Source organism: Melopsittacus undulatus, chromosome 6, assembly GCF_012275295.1.
Source record: "Melopsittacus undulatus isolate bMelUnd1 chromosome 6, bMelUnd1.mat.Z, whole genome shotgun sequence".
NCBI lineage: Eukaryota > Metazoa > Chordata > Aves > Psittaciformes > Psittaculidae > Melopsittacus > Melopsittacus undulatus.
This window is the reverse complement of record NC_047532.1, coordinates 66,967,214-66,987,819: the sequence shown is the minus strand read 5'-3', so window position 1 is coordinate 66,987,819 and position 20,606 is coordinate 66,967,214. Positions and strand designations below refer to the sequence as shown.

The 20,606-nt window shown below is 41.8% G+C and overlaps 1 protein-coding gene across 2 annotated transcripts in view; it reads right to left on the bottom strand.

The window, feature by feature from the left end:
- PKN2 (protein kinase N2) overlaps positions 1-17,684 on the bottom strand; it is a 50,455-nt gene extending 32,771 nt beyond the window's left edge. Inside the window, exon 1 of one of the 2 annotated variants that reach the window (XM_031046709.2) lies at positions 17,409-17,684. In XM_031046709.2, the coding sequence (XP_030902569.1) occupies positions 17,409-17,456 (48 nt within the window). In that variant the 5' untranslated portion in view covers positions 17,457-17,684. The remainder of the gene's footprint in view (positions 1-17,408) is intronic. The other variant, XM_005146529.3, reaches the window with a different exon arrangement.
- Between the last annotated feature and the right edge of the window lie 2,922 nt (positions 17,685-20,606).

Here is a 20,606-nt window from a genome sequence, read left to right as displayed (position 1 = left end):
ATGTCCAACTCACAGTCCTCAGTCAGTGGTATTCTCTCTCCCAGTGTCAGCCGTTACTCTGAAGGGCATCATATGAATGCTTCAGGAGGAATGCTTGTTTTGAATCACTCCATAGCTGCTGGGCTGCAGCACTCTATCCCACAACACCTGAGTGAGAAGCTCTGTGCCCTGCCTCAGCCAGGACATGGCACCTAAAATAGTAATGAAATTCCCTGGGGATTCCTTGCTCAGATCTAGACATCCAGCCACAAACAATGCCTGATTAGGCCAGCGTTTAGCAACACAAAGAACACACTCCCCCCCTCCAGAAGGTGCTCCAACAGCAGCAGCCTTGTTTACAGCACTGGAAGTTGTGTCAGTGCAGTGCCAAAAGTGATTATAGAAAGGGGCATAAGAGATAGGGATTTCCTCACCATGGAAGAGAGGGAAACCACTTAAACAACTGCTGCCTTCAGCTGCTTCTCATTTTAGCAGCTCCTGATGATTCTATGCGAGGAGAAGAACCTGCAAGGAGGCTTCCAAAGAAATACAACATTAAATTAAATCCCAAGTCACATTTCCTGTGATGAGAGGCCTTGACAGAGGCTACAGCACAAGCAAAGAGCACCTGAATCTGAGATCAGCAGAGGCTGAATATCCAAGAAGCGTGACTAGATATTCTGGCAACACGCATGGTACAGACACTTCCGTAGTGTCCAAACTTTTATCTGTAACTTGGGAGTTCCTATTCCCAGCCAAGAAATTCCAACAGACCCCAGCACAGTGGAAACAGCCCTTACCCCTCCTTGTTCCAGATGTGCTGAAGAAACAGGTCAAATCTGCACTGTGATGAATGGGGACTGCTGTCACAGCTTAGACTTGTGTGTGCCCAGGAGCGAGGTCAGCATATGAAATAATGCCCATAACAAAACCACTCCTCCATTCTCAATGAAACCCTGCTGTCTTAGTTTTAATGCAGCTTCTCATTTTTAAGTTCATTTGAAGTACCAATGTTTATCAGTGGTGCTACAGTAACTGAGTTAGTATAAGATAAAGAAGCAGAACACATACTCAGAAGAAAACTGCATCTTACATAATTAATATGGTCTCAAGCAGACCACACACAGTAGTAGAAGCTCTATTAATGCCAAAGATATAAACAAGCTCTTTCAAGATACAGGGAAAATGGTTTTATGAAGTGTTAATACCATACTGTGTGCTGGAAGTATCTCCAATAACGATGTATCATAGAACTGTGCCAACACGACTGGATTCCCACTGAAATGCAGCCTCACCTAGATGCATGCAGTAGAAGCACTGGACTGATAATGTCTCATTTAATTCTTGTAATATTATCATACTGAAACGATAATTTCTGGTCTAATTCCTGTAATGTTATCACAGCATGTATTCAGAAGGTGATAAACACACATACTCCCATTTAAAAGATGAGGAAAAGAAGAGTGGATTAAATAACAGTTCAATAAATCAAAGAGAAGCAAGTTTAGAGAAGAACTTAGAGAAAAGAAGCCCCTTAGTCACAGATTCTGATTTGCAGCTGTACATTTAACATGTTGGACTGGGCAGTGAAAATTAGCATGCATCTTGAGGTCCTTTCCAATCCTAACTATTCTATGATTCTATGTATGTCCTATATCCTACTGCCAACACAGGAATTCCAGGCACAGACTTGTTCTGCATTTCCCAAATTTGAGTTGGGAAATTCAGAGAAATCACTATTTTTGTGTGTTTGACAAGTTGAGGCTGCTTTGAAAAAAAACCAACCAAACCAACCCTTACAGTTTAGAATTGATAGTAAAAATAAGCAGTGAAAGGGATTTAATTTGTTTGTTACTTTAAACACCTTCAAATTAACCTGGAGTTACTGTTTTCATCATGGAAACAGTGTCATTTTCTGTACCATGTAAATATATAAAACAGCGTCATCCTAATGGCCTAAAATTATGCCTTGAATATAAGGAGTACATACTTTTCAAGTGTACATTTTAATATTCATGCCAAATGCTACAATGCTATGGATATGCTGTATCCATTTCTTTTAGGAATTAATACACTCATTTTGAATGTCTGTTTCAGACTAAAGCAAGGTTCTTTTGAGGGAAATTCTTGTCTCAGTTTGACTTGACTGATCTCTCTGCAGTTACATTAAGCTCAAGTTGTTTTACTGGTCAAAAATGCTTGAAGTCCAACGTCACTTACTGAAGAAATAGAACTACTTAAGATACAATTAAGGTCACTCAAATGTGTGGAAAATTTGCCTTTAAGTAACAGTAATATAGCAACTAGTAATCTGTTCATGACAGATAATCACTGTCCCCCAAATAAAACATACCTAGCAAGGCATCTGTTCAAGTGTGTTAAAGCAAACACTTAAAATCAAGCATTTCTGCTGCTACACAAAGTTACTATAATTTGGTTTATGTAATCCCAATATAAATACCTTTATTGTTTGTTTGGGATTTTTCATTTAAGATGCTTGCCTAATTTTGCCTAACATTGAGCAGAATAATATTACATATACAGCTCAAGATTTTGTAAAGAAGTAGTAATTACTATATTATCCAAGCTACAGGATATGATGTGTAATTTGGTAGAAGGGAATTTCGAAGGTAAAAAGGTCAGTCAACAGACATGAGTCACAATCATGCCTTATGACTTTGATAACTCCTTCTCAACTACAATGCACACTGTACAAAGGTGATTGTTTTCTGGATGCATGCCCAGTAAATACCTTCATGTGAAGTTAACATTGCAACTCTAAGTTTTCAGTGGCTGCAACATTAACATTAAGACAAACACGTGTGGGTAAATTTTTGTTTGTGAAGAGGTTTCAGTCACTACCCAAGAATATAAAACCCAAGGAACACAAGCCCCAGTTATTAATACTTACTAACAGATCCACTCCCATTTGTAAGGGGTTTTTCTTCTATTATGATAAAAATTAGTTAGCTAATAGCCACTGTTATCCAATTAAAATGTATTATTACCTATATCAGATAATGTAACACATTGACCATTCTGCTCATCCATAAATTACAGTATCAGCTATTGCCACCTCTGTAAGTGGTGGCACTTAAAGTGTTACAATACACTGTTTTCTTTAATCTGGAAAGCACAAAAAAACGCATCCATGTATGAGAATCTCCATTTCTGGGAGACTGTAATTGGATTTCTGGGCAACTGTGAATTGGAAAAATCCAAAAATCTCTTGTTTCTGACTATTCCAGCTTTCAGCACAGACAACTGATACGCAGTCCCTTTAATTTTACTGTATTTTACAGGAGCTATTCTTAGCCCTTGCAAAACTAATGGAAGAGCTGAGAGTCTACATTCCACTCTAATTAAGCCATCTTCTTTAGCAGCCAACTATTTTGTACATTAGAAAGGCAGCAAGTCGTATCAGAGATAATACCAACATCTGTTTTATGAGGCAACAGGCCAAGTGGCTAAACACTAGATCCTGGTGAAGGAACTAGATTTTTTTGCTTTCTAGGACTGTGCTATAGTGCTTCACCTCAGCTTGTGGGTAGCTGAATCTGCTAGTACAGAAAAGGGATGTATGTTTGTATTTATATCAAAGACCTTTGTCTTTATACTCCAGGATGGAGAACACTGTAGTTCTGGCTATCACATCTGAAGTTACTTAAGTTCACACCCTATACTTCAACCAGCTGGAAATGCTGCTCCTGTTTCTGCCTCCAGCAGTAAAAGGAGGATGGAAAGTCTTCCTTAAACCCTCTTCTCACCTTTACAGGTGGCCAGCAGAAAAGATGACCTTTCACTATAGGGATAAATCCTGCCACACCCAAAATTCCACTTACAGAGATGCAGGCATCTCATTCCACGCCTTTCCAGTAAAAGTTTATGGATGAACACACTTTTATTTATAGAAGCATTACTTCACACCCCATTTGTCTGAGACTTGTATAGAGCATCAATGATGTACGCTGTGGTACATCTGAAGAGGGTTTTTGCAACCATTCTTTCTCTGACCCTTGAAATACGGTAGGATAATTTTCACTGGCTCTTAATGTCCATTTTCTATTTAATCAATTCTCTGGGTATTTGAGAAGTCACCAAGAAACAGAAGCCCATTGTAACCTACAACACAAGCAAAAAGAAGATGCCCTGACTTGACTGCTTCACATGCAACAGCAGTGAAAAAGAGGCAAGTGATTTCACTGATTACATGGACCACAAATTCTTTAAACACTGACATTTCAAAATACAAATCTGCTTAAAGTTTGGGTTTTAAAAACTATCTATATTGTCTTCGCTTGTAGGAGCCCTGATCCCCCACAGACCTGCAGTACAGCAATCCAAATCTACCTTATGATCTAAACCAAACCTCTGACATTTAGATGACGCTGACAGTGAGAAGTATCGAACAAAAGTCTAGGATTTTAGCTGAAGGATTTCTTATTGGTCATTTAACAAATTTTACCCTTTATGCTCAGGCTCAGCAACATCTCCCAAGTAGCTGCCTCCTGTTCTGCATATATACTTGTAGAGGACTCTCCTCCATTTATCTCGTGTTACCAGCTCAGTTTCAGCTAAACTGAAAATAGGAAGCACCAGTGTTCCAATAACCAATACATCAGTAAGACCTGAAACAGAAATAAAACAGCACAAACCAGCAGCTTTTCTATGCATTATGTATAGATGTGCCTATAAAAGTAAATCTTAATGGATATTCTATAAACCCAAGTTTACATAATAATGACAGAAAGTTCTCACCTTATAATTGCATTAAGCTAGAGGAATGATAGGGTGCATTTTGTACTACTGAGTGTTCAGAAATCCCACAATGAAGCATATTTGTTAGTGATTTCAATGCCTTTCCTTTTTCGGAGTGGGTAAGATTACACATGCATTCTATGTGTTTTCCAGCACCAATCATGAGAATGGAATCTTGAAGGTCCTATTTAACCTCTGTTTGTTGTATATTGATCAGTTTCTTAACATCAAAAGCCTCACCTGTTTTACAGGGTAAACACAGTAGTTTTCACACACACTTACAATTAAAAAACTCCACCATTCTAGGAATATTTGTTGCAGATATTCCAGTGTAATGAATTCTGATATGCACATAACTCTTCTTCAAGGCTAAAAGTTTTCCCCTTCATTCCACTTCAGAAGCATTTTAGTTACCTAGCAGCCTGAGAAACACCTTTAGTTGGTTATTGAAAGCACAGTGTCAAAATTATGCTTAAACCCAAGTACAATATTCTGCTTTATTAATACCCAAGAGCTACAAAACACTCTAGATTTGACATTCAGCAAAACCTTCATGAAGAAGTCCTTCAAGCTAAAGAAAGAAATTACTGCAGTCAGGAGCTATTTATGGCTGAAGTTTAACCTGTTGCATTCCCAAGAGTATCTACTATGTATTCCTCTATAATGAGCTATCTAATCTAAAGCATGTCATCTTTAGGAGATGAAAATCTACAAACTAAATTTTGACTGAAAAATTCTGCTTGTATTTCATCAAAGAGACCAGCATATTCTTATGGATACTTAAATTTTAGGAGGTCAAGACTACTTCCTAGCTGCATTTGAAAGGGTGTGCATGTGTATCTTGAGGTTCTCTCAAGCATCACAGAATCACAGGAGAGAAAAAGCAGCCTCTATAATACAAAAAGAAATTAAACTACACAAGAATAAAGCGGAGTGTCCAATCTGTCCACACCATCTTCCAAAATAAGATCCTGTATTTAGCTCAGGCCAGCATCCCCTCAACTGTACGATTACTGACCTTTACTGATTTCTATTTCACATCCTTCCTGCTGTTTTACCTAGCCAGAATGCAATGAACTGGCATCGTTATGAACATGCAGGGGTAAGGCCAATGCTTTTGCTTAGGCACAGGTTCTCCCCATTTGGTGAAGATGCCAGAACCACGGCCAGCCCTTCCCTTTGCCTTTTGTTAACCCTGAGGAAGTGGCACCTCTGATCATTCCCAGCCAGTACATGCCACCAAAATGCTCACTGCTGCTGTAGTTCAGATTTGCAGGAATTCCCAGTGGATGTACTTGACTAGGTAACTAAGCTTCACATATATTCACTGCGATAAAGAATCACTTAAAGACTTCAGGACAGCAGACATTACAGCAGTGGAAAAAGTCATAAAAGTAATTAGAGCCATCTGACAACATAGAAAGTGCAAGACCAAAATCAGTGAAGGAAATCTGCAGAAAGTACTGCATGCTAGATGGAAATTGAGAAGAATTCAACTGCATAGCTTAGAAAGTGCATGTGAATAAATTCAGAACATGGATGCCTGTAGTTGAAGTTTTGAGTATCTGTTTACTTGAAGTAGTGTATAAACCTTCAACTAACGGCAAATTAAGTACATGCAACAGATGGGAAGGCAGACAAATGCTAAAGAAAGGAGATGTTACTTTTGAGTCCATAAAAAACAAAGTGTTGCCTATTATGGAAAGGAAAGAGTTACAAATATGGAGGAACACTTGCAGAACTTGTGTCTACCTTGGCTTGCTTTCATACCCAAGGTCACCTGCTGCAATAATCAAACTGGTGTCAAAAAAACCTAATTTCCCACACAGAGGGCAGCCGCTGCTCTGACAGTGCCACCAAGTTACTCCCATCAAAAGGAAATACTCCAGGAAAGAATGCTTCAATATTGATGCTGGCTGGCTGCTAGCCTGAAGAACAGAAGATGACACTGGATCTTCGCAGCAAACCAATGCTCTTCTTCCTCCTGCACCTAAAACTTATAAGGATTTCTTTGTTTCTAATCTGTTAAAATTACTTCAATTAAAACTTTCTAATACACTCTTATGCAGATTCCTACTACAGGTGAAGACCAGTTCTGAAAGAATTTACATTAGCAATCAATACACTGCTTCTGCATTTTGCAGTACGTTACAACAAAAGGCAGAATTCAAATGAGGAGTTTGATCCCCCCAAACAATAATGAGCTGCTGCTGAACACCATGTACTTTCCCATAGATACTAACTTCATTTAAAAAGAGCATACGCGAAATGAAAAGGGAGTCAGATTTAGGTATTATTTGTGAAGTGGATTATGTGATGAGGAATCATGTTTGAGCTGACCTGATAAAGATGAAGAGTTAAAAGTGGTTAGTTTTCTCCCAACAAATGAACAGTTAATTTGACTCAGGCTAACTGGCACGAATAAAGACGTAGAGAATAACAACTAAAAAAAACCACTCTGAAATAAATCAGTTTGTTGTAATGTTAAAGTCCTTCTGGTTTAAATTTTAACAGCATCTCTTCAGGAGAGAAGAGACAAAGCCCACAGATCTCAGCAGCTTGAAGAAAACAGCATTCAATAATGGGTTAAGTTTCAAGAACAAGATTTGAACAGTCTCTTGAGGATCTCCGATTATGCAGATATTATAAGGTACAAAAGACAGAATCCAACATTTAGCCATTCTCTGCCTAAAACATCAGCTTTATATGAGCTTATAAATAAGCAACAAACAAACTCAAATATTGAAGAAAACATGCTTCCATTAAAGGAGATTGCCGAGTCCTAAATGGGCAGCAGTTCAAGAATGCTACACTAGTAGTCAGGCATGTACGATTTACAGTACTTTTACTTTTCTACTGCTGCCACTAAGTTTAGAACATGCCCTACAAAAAGGCCTTGCTGGGTTCAGAAAGCTCTGGAGATCTGTAGTATGCTTTTCTGGGTACTTTTCAATACAAGTCTTTGATTCTGTTCTCCATAATCTTTTGTTAGGGTCTCGTTTCCCATATTCTGTCTCCCTATTATGCCTGCGTTGTTCTCCATGTGCTCCAGAGAGATTGTCAGCAGCACGCCTCCTTACAACTTCAGAGGTACCTAGCATCCTTTTTGTCTTGCGGTTTGAAGAAAAGCTGTCACTCCTTTGTCATCATTTGGCTTATAATTTTAGCCTATGTGAATTGAGACTTAGGGAAGAAACAATCTTGTCATGCCATATGCAGGCCTGTCTAGAAAGGAAACATCCTCTTAAAGCACATTCCACCCCATTGTTTTGCAAAATCTTCTCATATAAATAAACACATGAAGTAGAAAAGCAGTGAATGATTTTACATATTAGGCTTGTAAAAAGCAACAAGGCATGCAGTCCATTTGCATTCCTCCTGAATTCTCAACACCAGCTTTGGAGGCTTACGTTACTTAAAAATCCAAATGATAATATGCATCACAGTGATGAAAGAGCAATTTCAATCTCATATCTATAACCTAAGTGATGTAAAACAGAGTAAGTCATAAAATGGGTTATGTTTCTCTTCCTGCAGTAGAGAAGTAAGAAAGGTAGGCAGAAGGACAGAGCTAAGCAAGTATTTTCCATTTATCTAAGGACTGGCATAAAGTTCCTTGCCCACATTACACAAATAAGCCAGTTGTTAGTAGAGCGCTTTGGAACATCCAGAATCATCAAGAACACTCTCAATGTTTCTTCTAAAAATAACCCTTCACCTCTACAGCACAAAATACAAAGTCACAGATTCTAATGGCATAGGCAAGCTATGAAGAGAACACACACAGTTTGTCAGTGTGCACAAGGAGGAAGAATTGATAACTTTGAAAACATTTAAACACTTCTTTACCTCAAATTTGTTATTTCTGCACCCTATTTTCAGCATCTAGTCCCAGTTTTGCTGGACCTCTGGAGCACAGAATCAATCTTGTACACAGTAGTTCAAAGTCCTCTAAGTGATGCTCAAACTGATGCTCGTGTGAACATTCAAAGGCATTCATTACTGCAGACATTCAACTGGTCATTGCTTGGGGTTTTTCCTAACAGGTGTTCAAATTGCTCACAGTTACCAAACTGTTCAATAACTGAAGGTGTATTCATACCAAAGTAATGCCTCACACTCTTCATTACCTTTATGGACAGTATTATTTGCACAGTAAGTTGTCTTCGCTCCAAAATTCGATCCCATCTGTTTCAAAGCCTTTTCAAATAAAAGACTTGAGATTTTTCAGAACTCCTCCTTGCCTCAAGTGTGTTAAAGTTTCAGCAGCAGCCTCAGAAAGCTAGCAAATAAAGCTGTGATGCATCCCTACATTCACCTAGCATGTTGCTACAAAGCCTCCACACTACTCTCGGCCTTCAACACCAAGCTAAATGAAGTTACATCTTCCATCCATGCTTGTCTAAAACAATCCTATTTTCTATGCTTTTCCAGTCAAACAGATTTGTAGTGTCACATGCATATTGAGAGACCTTTGCTTGAAGAATTACCATAGGCAGTTCAGTCTGTTCACTACCTGTATGTTCATCTGCAGCAGAACTGGACTCTTTTCATAGCCCCTAGCTCAAAGCCACATAGATGAGAGTAAATCTCAGCCTGTAATCGGATGAACATTTTACTGTATAAATGCATTGCAGGGGAAAAAAAGCACCTAAAGAACCAGCAGTCCTGTTCTCCCCTAACAGCTTGTTCCTGCGCTAGGCCATTCACCGATATAGGCCAGCACACACCTTTATACAGCCACACAGTGAACTAGATGTGAGCCTGATCTGGCTGAAGGCTAATTTATGGTGGGGGAAAACAGCACCAAAACAAAACTAACAACAAAATCTGTTCACTGTAGAGCTGGCTGTGCAAATGTAAAGCAGCACAACACGGCACATGCTTGTTTTCAACAGTAGTACCAGCTGACAAAGTCTGACACTTCCTTTGAACAGCAGCCTCAAGTCAGTAGGGCAAAGCTTCCAGTTCCAGAACACAGTGTGGTCAATGAGCCAACGAGAACTCTTCCATCCTAACACTTCTGTCACAGACCTGCCTTGCGTCTTACTGATATGCGTCGAACCCCCAAACTGAATGTACTTTTCTACAGTTTTCAAACACATGGATGTTACAGTTCCTAAGGTCATAAGCAAGCTATTGCATCAGTGACATACTAAACCGTATCATTATTTCCTGTTGAATTAGACAGTTTGTGTTTGGGACTTCAAACAGAAAAAACACTACGCTTTTTGGGTGCCTTTTTTAATCTACAACTCCCAATTTCTCCTCAAAAGTTACATGAAGTTTTTATAGGAAAAAATAAAAAATTATATACATAGGTAGAAAACCAATTCCAGAACAGCTGGGCACAATTACTTGCAAGCATTATTTCTAAATCCCTTCAATAATAATTATGCTATTAGCTCTTAGTCCTCCTCTATAACCTTTGAATAGTTAACAAAGGTGTTAGCAGTGTTACATGTGCATTTCTAAAATTCATGGACATGTATCTGATTTTCGATTTCATAAAGAAATCGTATGTGACAGTGAGCTTTCAGTGCTTGGAGTACTGACTTTTACAAGCTAACAAGAGGTATACCACCTACTCTATTCCAAGACTTGAGCAATATCTTCTGTGTTTAAGGCCTAGCACTAATTCACAACTACTACTGTTGTAGTAACCCACATGATTCCTTTCTGCACTGATCTGCTTGCAAGTGCTTCTACCACGCTAACAGAGGCTTGCATTATTCTTGTGATTTATCTCAGGACTTTGAAGCAATCTATTAGCACCTTGGTACTGCAGACTTAATTACGCCTTCTCCTGACGATAGATCTGCTGCCTATTGTATTCTGTGACACTAATAACAACTGTGGAATGTTAGTGGAAAACTATCCCCCTGGCTTTTCACAGAAGTAATAGCACCAGTTCTGCCACTTTCAGTTTCACATTAACGTTGTTCTTCCCTGCTCCCTGCTACCGTGTTGCAAGATAGCAAATGTTGGGAAAAGCTCAATAGAAAAAACAGCTTGCTTCAGCACTGCACAACCACACACAACACTACAGCCATGAAACAGATACAGGCTTTTGATTCAAGCTCTCTGATCTGTACTTATTTAAAGAACAAGTCATAAATTCTCTGTCATTTAAAACACATTAGATCTCCAGAAAAAAATAAGGCTTACAGAAATCCACTGGAATTAAAGGCAGCAAAAGCTAACCAATTTAGTCCAGTCCATGCTGAGGTTTTTACCAACATAGCCCAGTTTTCCTGATCTGCATAATGGGTCAGAGCAAATCCTCCCTGGGTCCTGCCACATGTCAACCTTCCTTTATAGCACAGAAAAGGAACAGGAAAAATCCACATACATTAACCCTGGAGAGCCCAGCCCAGCCCTTCCCAGTCAATCACTTCTTATTTGGTACCTAACAGCTATCTGTATACCTGTAATAAAATAACACAGGCCTTCAGTATAGATGCAGTTGTCCTAACAAAATACACTTGTGCAGTATTCCTGTTTCTTCCCTGGTTGCCCTGTAGGAGTGACAAACTACACTGATGAGAGCACATCTAGTGCTCTGTGTATCACATTCCAGCAAACGGACCTATAACCAAAGTGAGCATAATGCCAATACACAGTATAGGAAACTGCACTTACAACAAGCATCAAGCAAACTAGCAGGTGTGGCGAACCCTTAAAGAACAATCAGATCACCACTACCCACAGTTGGTGGCCTCACAACAGAGCCATAGTAACTGATCACGTGAATTCTTCCAGCTCACCCTATTAGTGAAGTTAAATGCATCAGCCTGAATAGCTCGATTTCAGCCTCTTCTATTGCCCAGAGTACAACAGCAGAATTCCCAGCAGAGCTGGTCCATTTAGCTCAACATAAGCTTGCAACTGCACACGACTACCCTGTTCATATGAGTTCATCAAAGAACTCAACCATATTCTCCTCACTGGCTGCCAGAAGTTGCATTGGCAAAGCTGATGGATGCCACAAAAACTGCGTTAGTTTGACACACAGTCACTGAATTCCTGGATTCCAGAAAGCACCCCACAAAGCACCATGAGAAAACCCACGGAGCAGAACTTTGCTCCACAGGATGCATGCCCAGACTGTCATGCTGGTAGTTCAATTCACTGGTGAGCTGTCAAACGGTAAGTAACCAGTAACAGTAAAATGGCAGTAACAGAAACGGTTCAGACTTGCCACTGGGACCTAATTATCCTGCTGCAGTTCAAATAACCACACTGATCAGACATAACGTTACTGTAAGGACAAGCCCAGAGCATTTTGAAAATTAAGAGCACTACCAGCTTGTTTCAATACAGTACTCCTGAATTATACCTCTAAGGAACACAAGTTATGGATTGGATGCTACAATTCTACAACATAAATCTCATTTCACCACCCCAACACTATCAAAGAAGCTATTTTGCTTGTGCCAGGAACTGCAGACTAAGCATTAATAATTAAAGTATCAAAGTATTATACAAATGCCTTGCTACAGAGCAGTACCTCATGAGAGATGCTTTAGCTCAGTCTGTTCCTGAGCTCACTCACTTACAGGATCCATGTAGGGGAAACAAACCCAACTAAACAGCCTACCATAAACCAATTTGTACCAGTGATTCCTACAGAAAGCAAAATCAGAGAGCAGCATGAACCCCTCGTGCTGCATCTAACACACCATAAGGCTTTGTTACTCTAAATCCAGGTAGAGGCCACATAATGTCTGGAGCTCAGCAAAGCAATGAGACATTGACAAAGAAAGTCTTAATCCCATCATTAAGCCCTTAAACCATCATTTCCCAATGTAAAGGACATGTTTATCTAGCTACTCTACCACAGATTTTAGGTTACACTGTAATGAATGAGCATCCACAACATATAAAACTGTTCCAGCAGAACTATTATGCATGCTATGCTGTAACTAAATACACTTTTCTACTTGCCAGCACTAATAATTTATCTCAAGTTAAAATAACAGATCTGGGTCTTAGAAAGGCATCTGCTCTGATGAAGTCCAATGTATCCAAGCATCTATCGTACCTAAGTTCCTATGTTAACAGGCAGACTGACCAAATTAAGAAGATGGAAAAACCCCCAAAACGAGCCAAAACCAAAACCCCCACCCATGCACCTACCTAAAAGTATTTTAAGGGCTGCTGATGTTCCACTGAGAACAGGATGTATATTTTACTAACACAAGTTTTGAACAGAGCAGTGTTTAAAGAGGAATATATATCCACAAAACAAAGAAAAACCTGAAGTGCTTCCTTAAATCCACCACTTCTGGAAGCATTTGTAGGGACCTGACAAGTCCCAAACACACCACAAGCAGTAAACCAGCTCAGGATATATTTACTTGAATGGGACATTTTCTTGTTCTGAAGAAACAAGAGGAACTCCAAAAGATTTGAGGCTAATCTGTCCTAGCTGAACGGTATTGGAAGGCAGTCTTACTTTGGAATGTTCAGCCTAATTACAGTGTCGGTTCAAAACAGATTAATTGGGTTACCTGAACCTTTTTAAGGTGTCCTTAGGCACCTGGTGACAGCTAATAATAAATATCCAGTACTTTTTATCTCTAAAAAAGCAAGCATCATTATCTCTATTCTAAAGATGAGGAAACTGAGACATGAGTAAGCAAAGTCATCTTGCCTAATGTCACCTACTGAGAGCAGAGCTGCCAGGAATGAAATGCAGGTCTTCAGAGTCCCACCTAGTAGTTTAACCCAGGTACAAGTGCTTAATTTTCTATACAAAACATAGTTGTGTAGCCTAAAACTCAACTTTTCTGATTTATACCATGCAAACTAACAAAACATTGAGTATTTCTCAATCAGACTCATTTAATGGAACGGAAAAAACACAAACCAAGAACTGTACCGGATGTGCCACTGTGTAAGCATAATTTACATGCATTTCAGTCGTGGTACTGTTTCATTGCTACTTTTAAAGGAAACAAAGTCACCAATGGCCTTTCAACACAATTGTCTTGAAATTCATACTTCAGGCTCCCAAATACAGCATTTTAGCAAATTACACAAATAGGCATGCATTATGCAACATAATACCTGCATTAAAACAGAACAGCCACTAAAATAACCCCTTTATTCCAACTAATACAGAAATAAAGACATTTTTGCCAATGTTTTGTAGTTTTAGAAATATGGATTATGGCCAAGTTAGAAAAACTCATTCCAAGTAGACCTTTAACACTTCTACTTGAAGCAAATGAGGGTCTGTTACCTTCTTGTTTACTTTAGGGCACAGCCCAAGTTCTCTACCTTGACCAAACAATTTCATTTGAATAAATAGAACCAAGTAATATGTTGGGTTTTGCTGCCATTAAACAGCTATTGGTCCTGAAGCACAGTTTTGAATGAACCTAATTTTCTTAAATCCCATAACGTTAACACGGAAAGTCTGAAGTTTAAAACATTGCCATTATTGCCTAGAGAAGAAGTGGTTGAGGACACCTAGAAGTTCGAAAGTGCAATCACTTTGCATACACAATAGCTGCATTTAAATCCTCTAAGTAATAACTCTGTTACCCGAGCCATACCAGCTTATTATGCTGACATCTCTGATCACTGCCAAGAAAGCACACGTCTTTGGAAATACACATGAGCTCATAAAACATTTATTTTTAAATAATGATTAAAAAAAAGGCCTTTATAATGTAGAACTTAAAATATTTTAGTCCGTGGATGCCTTGTTTTAACAGCCTAAAGCGTCCCAAGTTACAGTTTAATTTCATGAGGAAACAATTGCCCCTTCCACCAGGAAGCAACGAGTTAAAAGCTGTGCAGCTAACCTAAAGCAAGCACTGGTTTACCTGCTAGACCGAGTTCTAAAAGGATGCAAGCCCAGAGAAGGATAACAGTTTTGGGAGTTTTCATCAGCAATACTGGTTCTTACCCAAGCTCCTTCCTCCTCCAACAAAAGGACCTGTACTAGAGATAAAAGGAGGTGAAAAGGTAAAGTAATCTTTCAGTCATTGGTAACAAGGGAAGTTTCTGGTGAAGCTGCTAAATAGAACAAATTAACAAGAGGATTTGATTACTGTCAGGTTTATTTCATACTGTGCATTTGCTGACTACTGAAGAGGAAGTGCTGCAGTTTTCACTTTGAAGGAACGAACATACATGAGAACTTGCTTAGGAGCAAGATACACTTTCCACGTCCTATTAACTGCCTATGAAATGGTTCAAGATACAGAAGAATTGATGAAATATTATGTAGAAGAAGCAGAACAGAAATGCTCAGTGGGTATTTGTTAGCAGAGAATTTTAAGGAACTTCTATGTCACTTCTTTACACATATAGAACTCCGTCTGTGAGAAGTGGTACCTAAGGCCTACTTAAGGCCTGTTTAATTAAACCCAGTACACTTCAGACAAGGACTAACACCACGTCACATCTACTGGTTTCTTCTTAGCAGTTGGTTATTTTGCTCTTTTACACCCTGTTGTAGTTGTTATATCAGGAATGTTCAATGGATACGTGATAACTGACCCACTTTTACTTACTTCCTCCAAAGTTAACAGTTACCTACTTAACAGCATGCTGGAGTACACAGGGCTATCATAAGGAGAACATATCAATAAACAAAGTGTTGCATTGATCACCCACTGATACTCACTTCAGATTCCACATCAGGATCAAGCTTGGGATAAACACTGGGTTTAGCTTGTTTTCAACAGGCTTTCCTGAGAACGAACAAACCACCCAAACCACACATCCTTCATGATCTAGAGCAACCCAAGGACGTGACACTTGCGCTCTTTGCTGTAGCCATGCATTCAACAACTTCCTCATCTTCCTGCGCAAGACTGCACTAAGCAAGTAAAAGCCCATTTTACATATAAGCACTTTTTAGGTTAGAGTTCTTTAGATTGAGGAAGTTTCCTCCTGAAGCAACACGAGTGAAACGGCATATCTCACGCTTCACTGTAGCCCCCTTTCCTTGGGAACACGCCACTGAACTAGCTTTTATGCACAAGTATATGGAGAACAATTTGCTTTGAAGAAGTCACAAGAGAAATAATACTGATGCCTTCACACTCCACTGCTAATATGTGCCACCGCAAACAGAACACCAACTTCACAGTATTTCTTCCTGGTGGGGAAGTTCCTCTTGAATATATCCAAAAGTTAGCAATTCACAAAGCTTAAACCCCAATGTGATTTCCATCTTAACCTTGCCACCTTTCTGTCTTGCACAAAGAAGTCTACGTATTGATACAGGAAATAATACAAACCAAACAACCCTCCCCACTCCCAACAACAAAACAGCCCTCCCAAGCAATAAACCCCCATGTGTTTCTGTTTAAATAAAACACCCATTCATTTCTGTTTAAATTGATCCAAACCCCACTCTTAGTACTTGTACAGAAATTCTGCTTCTATTTAGCTCACCTGTGACACTACCACAGTTACTTATTCACACAGTTCACCACTTCAAACAGGTTTACCAGCTTATATATCATCGTATCAAGTTTGTATTAACATAGCGATTCTTCCTAGACACTTATGAGCCACTGATTAAAGTTCATAATTTTAGATGGATTCCTAGCCTTCAGCCATCTCATGTGCTACAACAGTAAGCAGACTGCTACACCTCTGTGGTGCCTTCTTCTTTGTTACTCAAGTGAGCGCGTTGCTAATGTTTAACATGACAGAAGAATTTAGGAAAGAGAATTTCTGCTTTTTAATGCATGCCTTTCTAATTTGAATTCGAGCATTAAACTCGAGGCTTTCCATTTATGGATTCCTTACTTTGGCTAATTGTCCGACTAATAAATTCAGGGACGCATTCTTTGCCTGGTTAACCATAACAACACGCATAGATTTAGTGGGGTATATTTATAAAGAGAAGGGAAAAAGGCACGCTTTCTTCTGGACAAGGAAACGGAAGAGCCAGCAGGTTGAGCTGACATTTACAGATAAGAGCACAAAAGCGAAGCTCCCGAATTGCATCTAACCCTGCAGCTGACAAACAGTAAAGTAACAGTTCCACAGGCAACACGAACTACTCAAACTACAGAGATGGAAACAACAGACCCCGAGTTTTCAGCACCTTTTACAGCGTTGGGGGCTGTTTGGGGTGGGTTTTAAGGAGACAAAAACACTCGCCGGGTACAAATAACGCTGCCCGCACCATTTTCTCCCTGCACGGGCTCCCGGTTCACGGCCTACATAAAGGAAACTGGCCCCGGTCTTGCGCGGTGCATTGCACCCGGGGGAAGCTCTCTGCATGACCCCGCCGAGCGCCGTGCCCGGGGCAGCGGGGAGAACCCCGGCCACCTCAGCGACCTCGCCGCGCCGGGGGAGAGGGCAGCCGCGGGGGGGGCGGTCCGGGGCAGGCCCCGCCGGAGGGACGCGGCGGCTCGGCAGGGGAAGGAGGGAGCCGACAGCAGACAAAAGCGGGTCGCGGCCGGCAGCGGGGTGGGGCCGTGACCGGGCGGCGGCGCCTCCGCTCCCAAGGGGAGAGCAGCGAGAAGAGGCCTGCGGTGGGCACGGGCTTTGGCCGCCGTCTCCTCCCCTGCCCGGCCGCGGGGCTGGGGTGGGCGCCGAGCGGCGGGCAGGGGGCGGCGGGGCGCGGCGGCGGCTCCATCCTTCCCCGCGAGGAACGGGGCGGCGCCCGGAGGGACGAGGCCGCTGCCGCTTACCTGTAGCTCGGTGAACAGGATCTCCCTCTCGGCCGCGTTAGACGCCATCGCGCTGGGGTTTGAAGTCCGCACCTGGACGCTACCGCTGCCGCCGCCGCCGGCGGGGAGGGGAGCGAGGGAGGCGGGCCCGCGGCCGGGACTAAGGGCGCATGAGGGGCGGGGGGAGCGCTCCGTGATCGGGCAGGCAGGGGGCAGCTCCCCCTGCTCTCATGGGGGTCGCTCCGGGCGCAGTGCGGTGCCCGCCGGGCCGCGGTGCGCTCCCCCGCCCAGGCGCGGCGCTCGGCTACCCGGCAGCGCTTAGCGGCGGGCGCTGCTGCTGCTCCTCCTCAGGCCGCCGCGGATGTCGCACCATTTGGCTGTCACCCTGTCGCAAAAAAAGCGTTGCTGCTTTGCGGCTCCCGGAGCACGTGATGCTGGGCGTATGTGTGTGGGGCGGTGGCCCGCGCCCTCCCGCGGGCATCAGCGGCGCGAGGCGCCTTAGGGTGGGAAAGCTGCGATGGCGCGAGCTGTCTCGGCGCCCCCTCGGTCCTCCCTCGGTGCCCCCTCGGGCCTCCCAGCCCCTCTCAGCCCCCTCTCGGTCCCTTCAGGTCCGTGCTCGGCTCCCTCAAAACCTTCTTGGCACCCCTCAGAGCCCCTCGGCCCCGGCTCGGTCTCCTCAGAGCTCCCTCGGCCCCCATCTTTTCCTCAGGCCCGAATCAGTATCCTCAGAACTCCCTCGGCCCCTCAGAACCCCTTCAGCCCTCTCAGAGCCTTCTCGTGCCCTCTCAGCCCCTTCAGGTCACTCAGTCCCTGCAGAGCATCTTCGGTTCCCTCTTCGCCTTCAGAGCCCACTCGGCTCCCTTAGGCTCCTCAGATCCTTCGGCCCCTCGCTGCCGTCCTTCCCTCTGGTGGTGGCGGGGGAAGGAGGCTTCTGCCGCTTCCCCGGTGTTGAAGGGTCGCCGGGGCTCGGCTCTGCCAGGTCTACGGTGAGAATCTCGTGGCCGGTTTGTAGCCAAAGCAGCTAACTCAGGAAGCAAAGAGAGGTCATGCTTACCCCAAGCGCCCGGGGACCAGGAGCCGTGGCCTGGGAGGTTGTGGTGAGTGGGTACTGTTAATGCCATTCTTATGAGTTAAAAGGGTGTCCTTGGGGTGACTGGTGAGGGGATTTGGGGTGGGTCACACTGTTCAGTTAGTTCAAAAAGTAATAAGCTTCTGAGAGCTTTGGTCTGAGTGTCTGGGAGGAAGTGGTTTCTCTTCCCTCTTGGCAGCATGTGACATTGGCATTTATTCTCTTTCCTGCCTGTGTCCCCTTTTTTCATTGTCACTTGCCCGTAAGACAAGTGTCTGTTGGTTCATCTGTACCCGTGTGCCTTCTCATTCCACCTTAATACTGCGTGTTGCATTAGGCTAATTGAACTAATGCGAAGTGCTGTCTGGAAGCAATTACAACTCCTGTTTTTAATTTGTGCAGTTCATATCAAAGTTATGGAAGATGAGGCATTTTTGACAGATCAATTTTCATGCAGATAGCATTCGTTCTGTTTATGCTTGTGTCTCTCTGTATGGCTACAGGCCTGTAGTAGAATGTTCTAGAACTGCGCTTTTAGTTTTGAAGGTTGGGTGTTACTTATTTATTGATAAAAAGGGAGTAGGAGAAGTAGATATTAATTTACTACTACTATTCCTAGTAAAACCGAAGTATTTAAGTTGCCTTATACTTCCACTGTTGAGCACCAAACAAGCCAGACAGTCTGAAGTGCTATCATGTGGTATAAAAGAAGCTTATGAACATATGCACACAGTTGACTTCACATAAGAGAAATACTAAGGTAGTATTACAGCAACAATGCACATCTTAACAGAAATTGGGCTTTTCCAGTGATTTACGCCTGAGTAGCTGTGTTGGTGTAGTTAGTAGTCCTGCACATACACAAATCTACATGTAGACTTAGTCCAGTTGAAGCCAATGGCTCTGTTTCTGGTCTCTCTGGCCAGACAATTGCAGGCTGGGAGGACAAGGATAAAGTCAAGAAGAGGAAGACTTTACCTGCCAGTTATCCAACAGCCACTCTTTTCTAGAGAATATTGAAAGTTCATAAATCTGGGGTTAACATTTCTAATGTAAGATCTTCGTTACTGTTCATTGCTGCCTTAGTATATGCCAGGAACCATATCGTAGCTGTCATAAAGGAAGATAAAACATCTGAGGCTAAATTGTCAGTTGTGTTAAATTGCACTGAAACTGGCTTAGCAGTTGGATAAAAGATTTGAAGTGCATTCACCTTCTATGGTGAATGCAAATTCCTCAAAGGCCATTTGTGTTTTTGAGTGGCAGTGTGATTTTAAGCTACCTGAATAACGTTAACTTGGGAGGTCATGCAGGTCACTTTTCCGAGTCTGGGCATCATCTTTGTGGGATCAGGAGCCAAAATATGCATAACTCATATCTTTGTTATAAAGAAGAATTTCAGAAGTAATTAATGTGACTCAGTTGTGAAGAAGGCTGTGGGAGAAAATCCTGGTTATTCTTCACCAGATTTCCTGCCTCAATTTTTCCAGTAGCCAAAGTTTCACATTATCCAGTAAAATTTGGGCTAGCACAGACTTACTGTTACATATATGAAGTACTCTTAGTTTAGCAGTCACATATCAAAAGTTATGAATTGGCTTTACTTGTGGAGCATGGTATGGTTTGGGCACATTGTGGAACAAGGGGAGTAGCAAAGAAAGACATTGATACAATATTTTCCTGTTTTGACCATGACAGAATGATGCTAAACTGTACTTAAAATTCATTTGAACTGCTTTCGAGAACAGATTTTTAAGGATATATATATATATGTATATATGTATGTGTAATCAGAAATGACTGGATTATTGTGACTTGATGACATCGTATACTCGTTAGTGTGTATGTGGACTGGTCCTGCAGCTCATCTGCTCTCCTGCTCCCATTGCAAAGAAGGAGAAGTCAGCGTGCATCTATATTTTACAAGATGTGGTCAGAAAGAAACACAGATTGTGCCCCCTCTCCAAAATGATAGTTACATGAGTGGATGCTTGAACAAAGTTAATGAAGCTTTGTGATTCTTCTCTGAAACAGGCAGCTGATTTCAGTGCATGCTTAACCTAGCCTCCCTATTGAGCATAGCCTAAAATATATTGTTATCCCTGTCAAGACAGAGCCTGTAATCTTTTCCTGTTCCCACAACTTGGAAG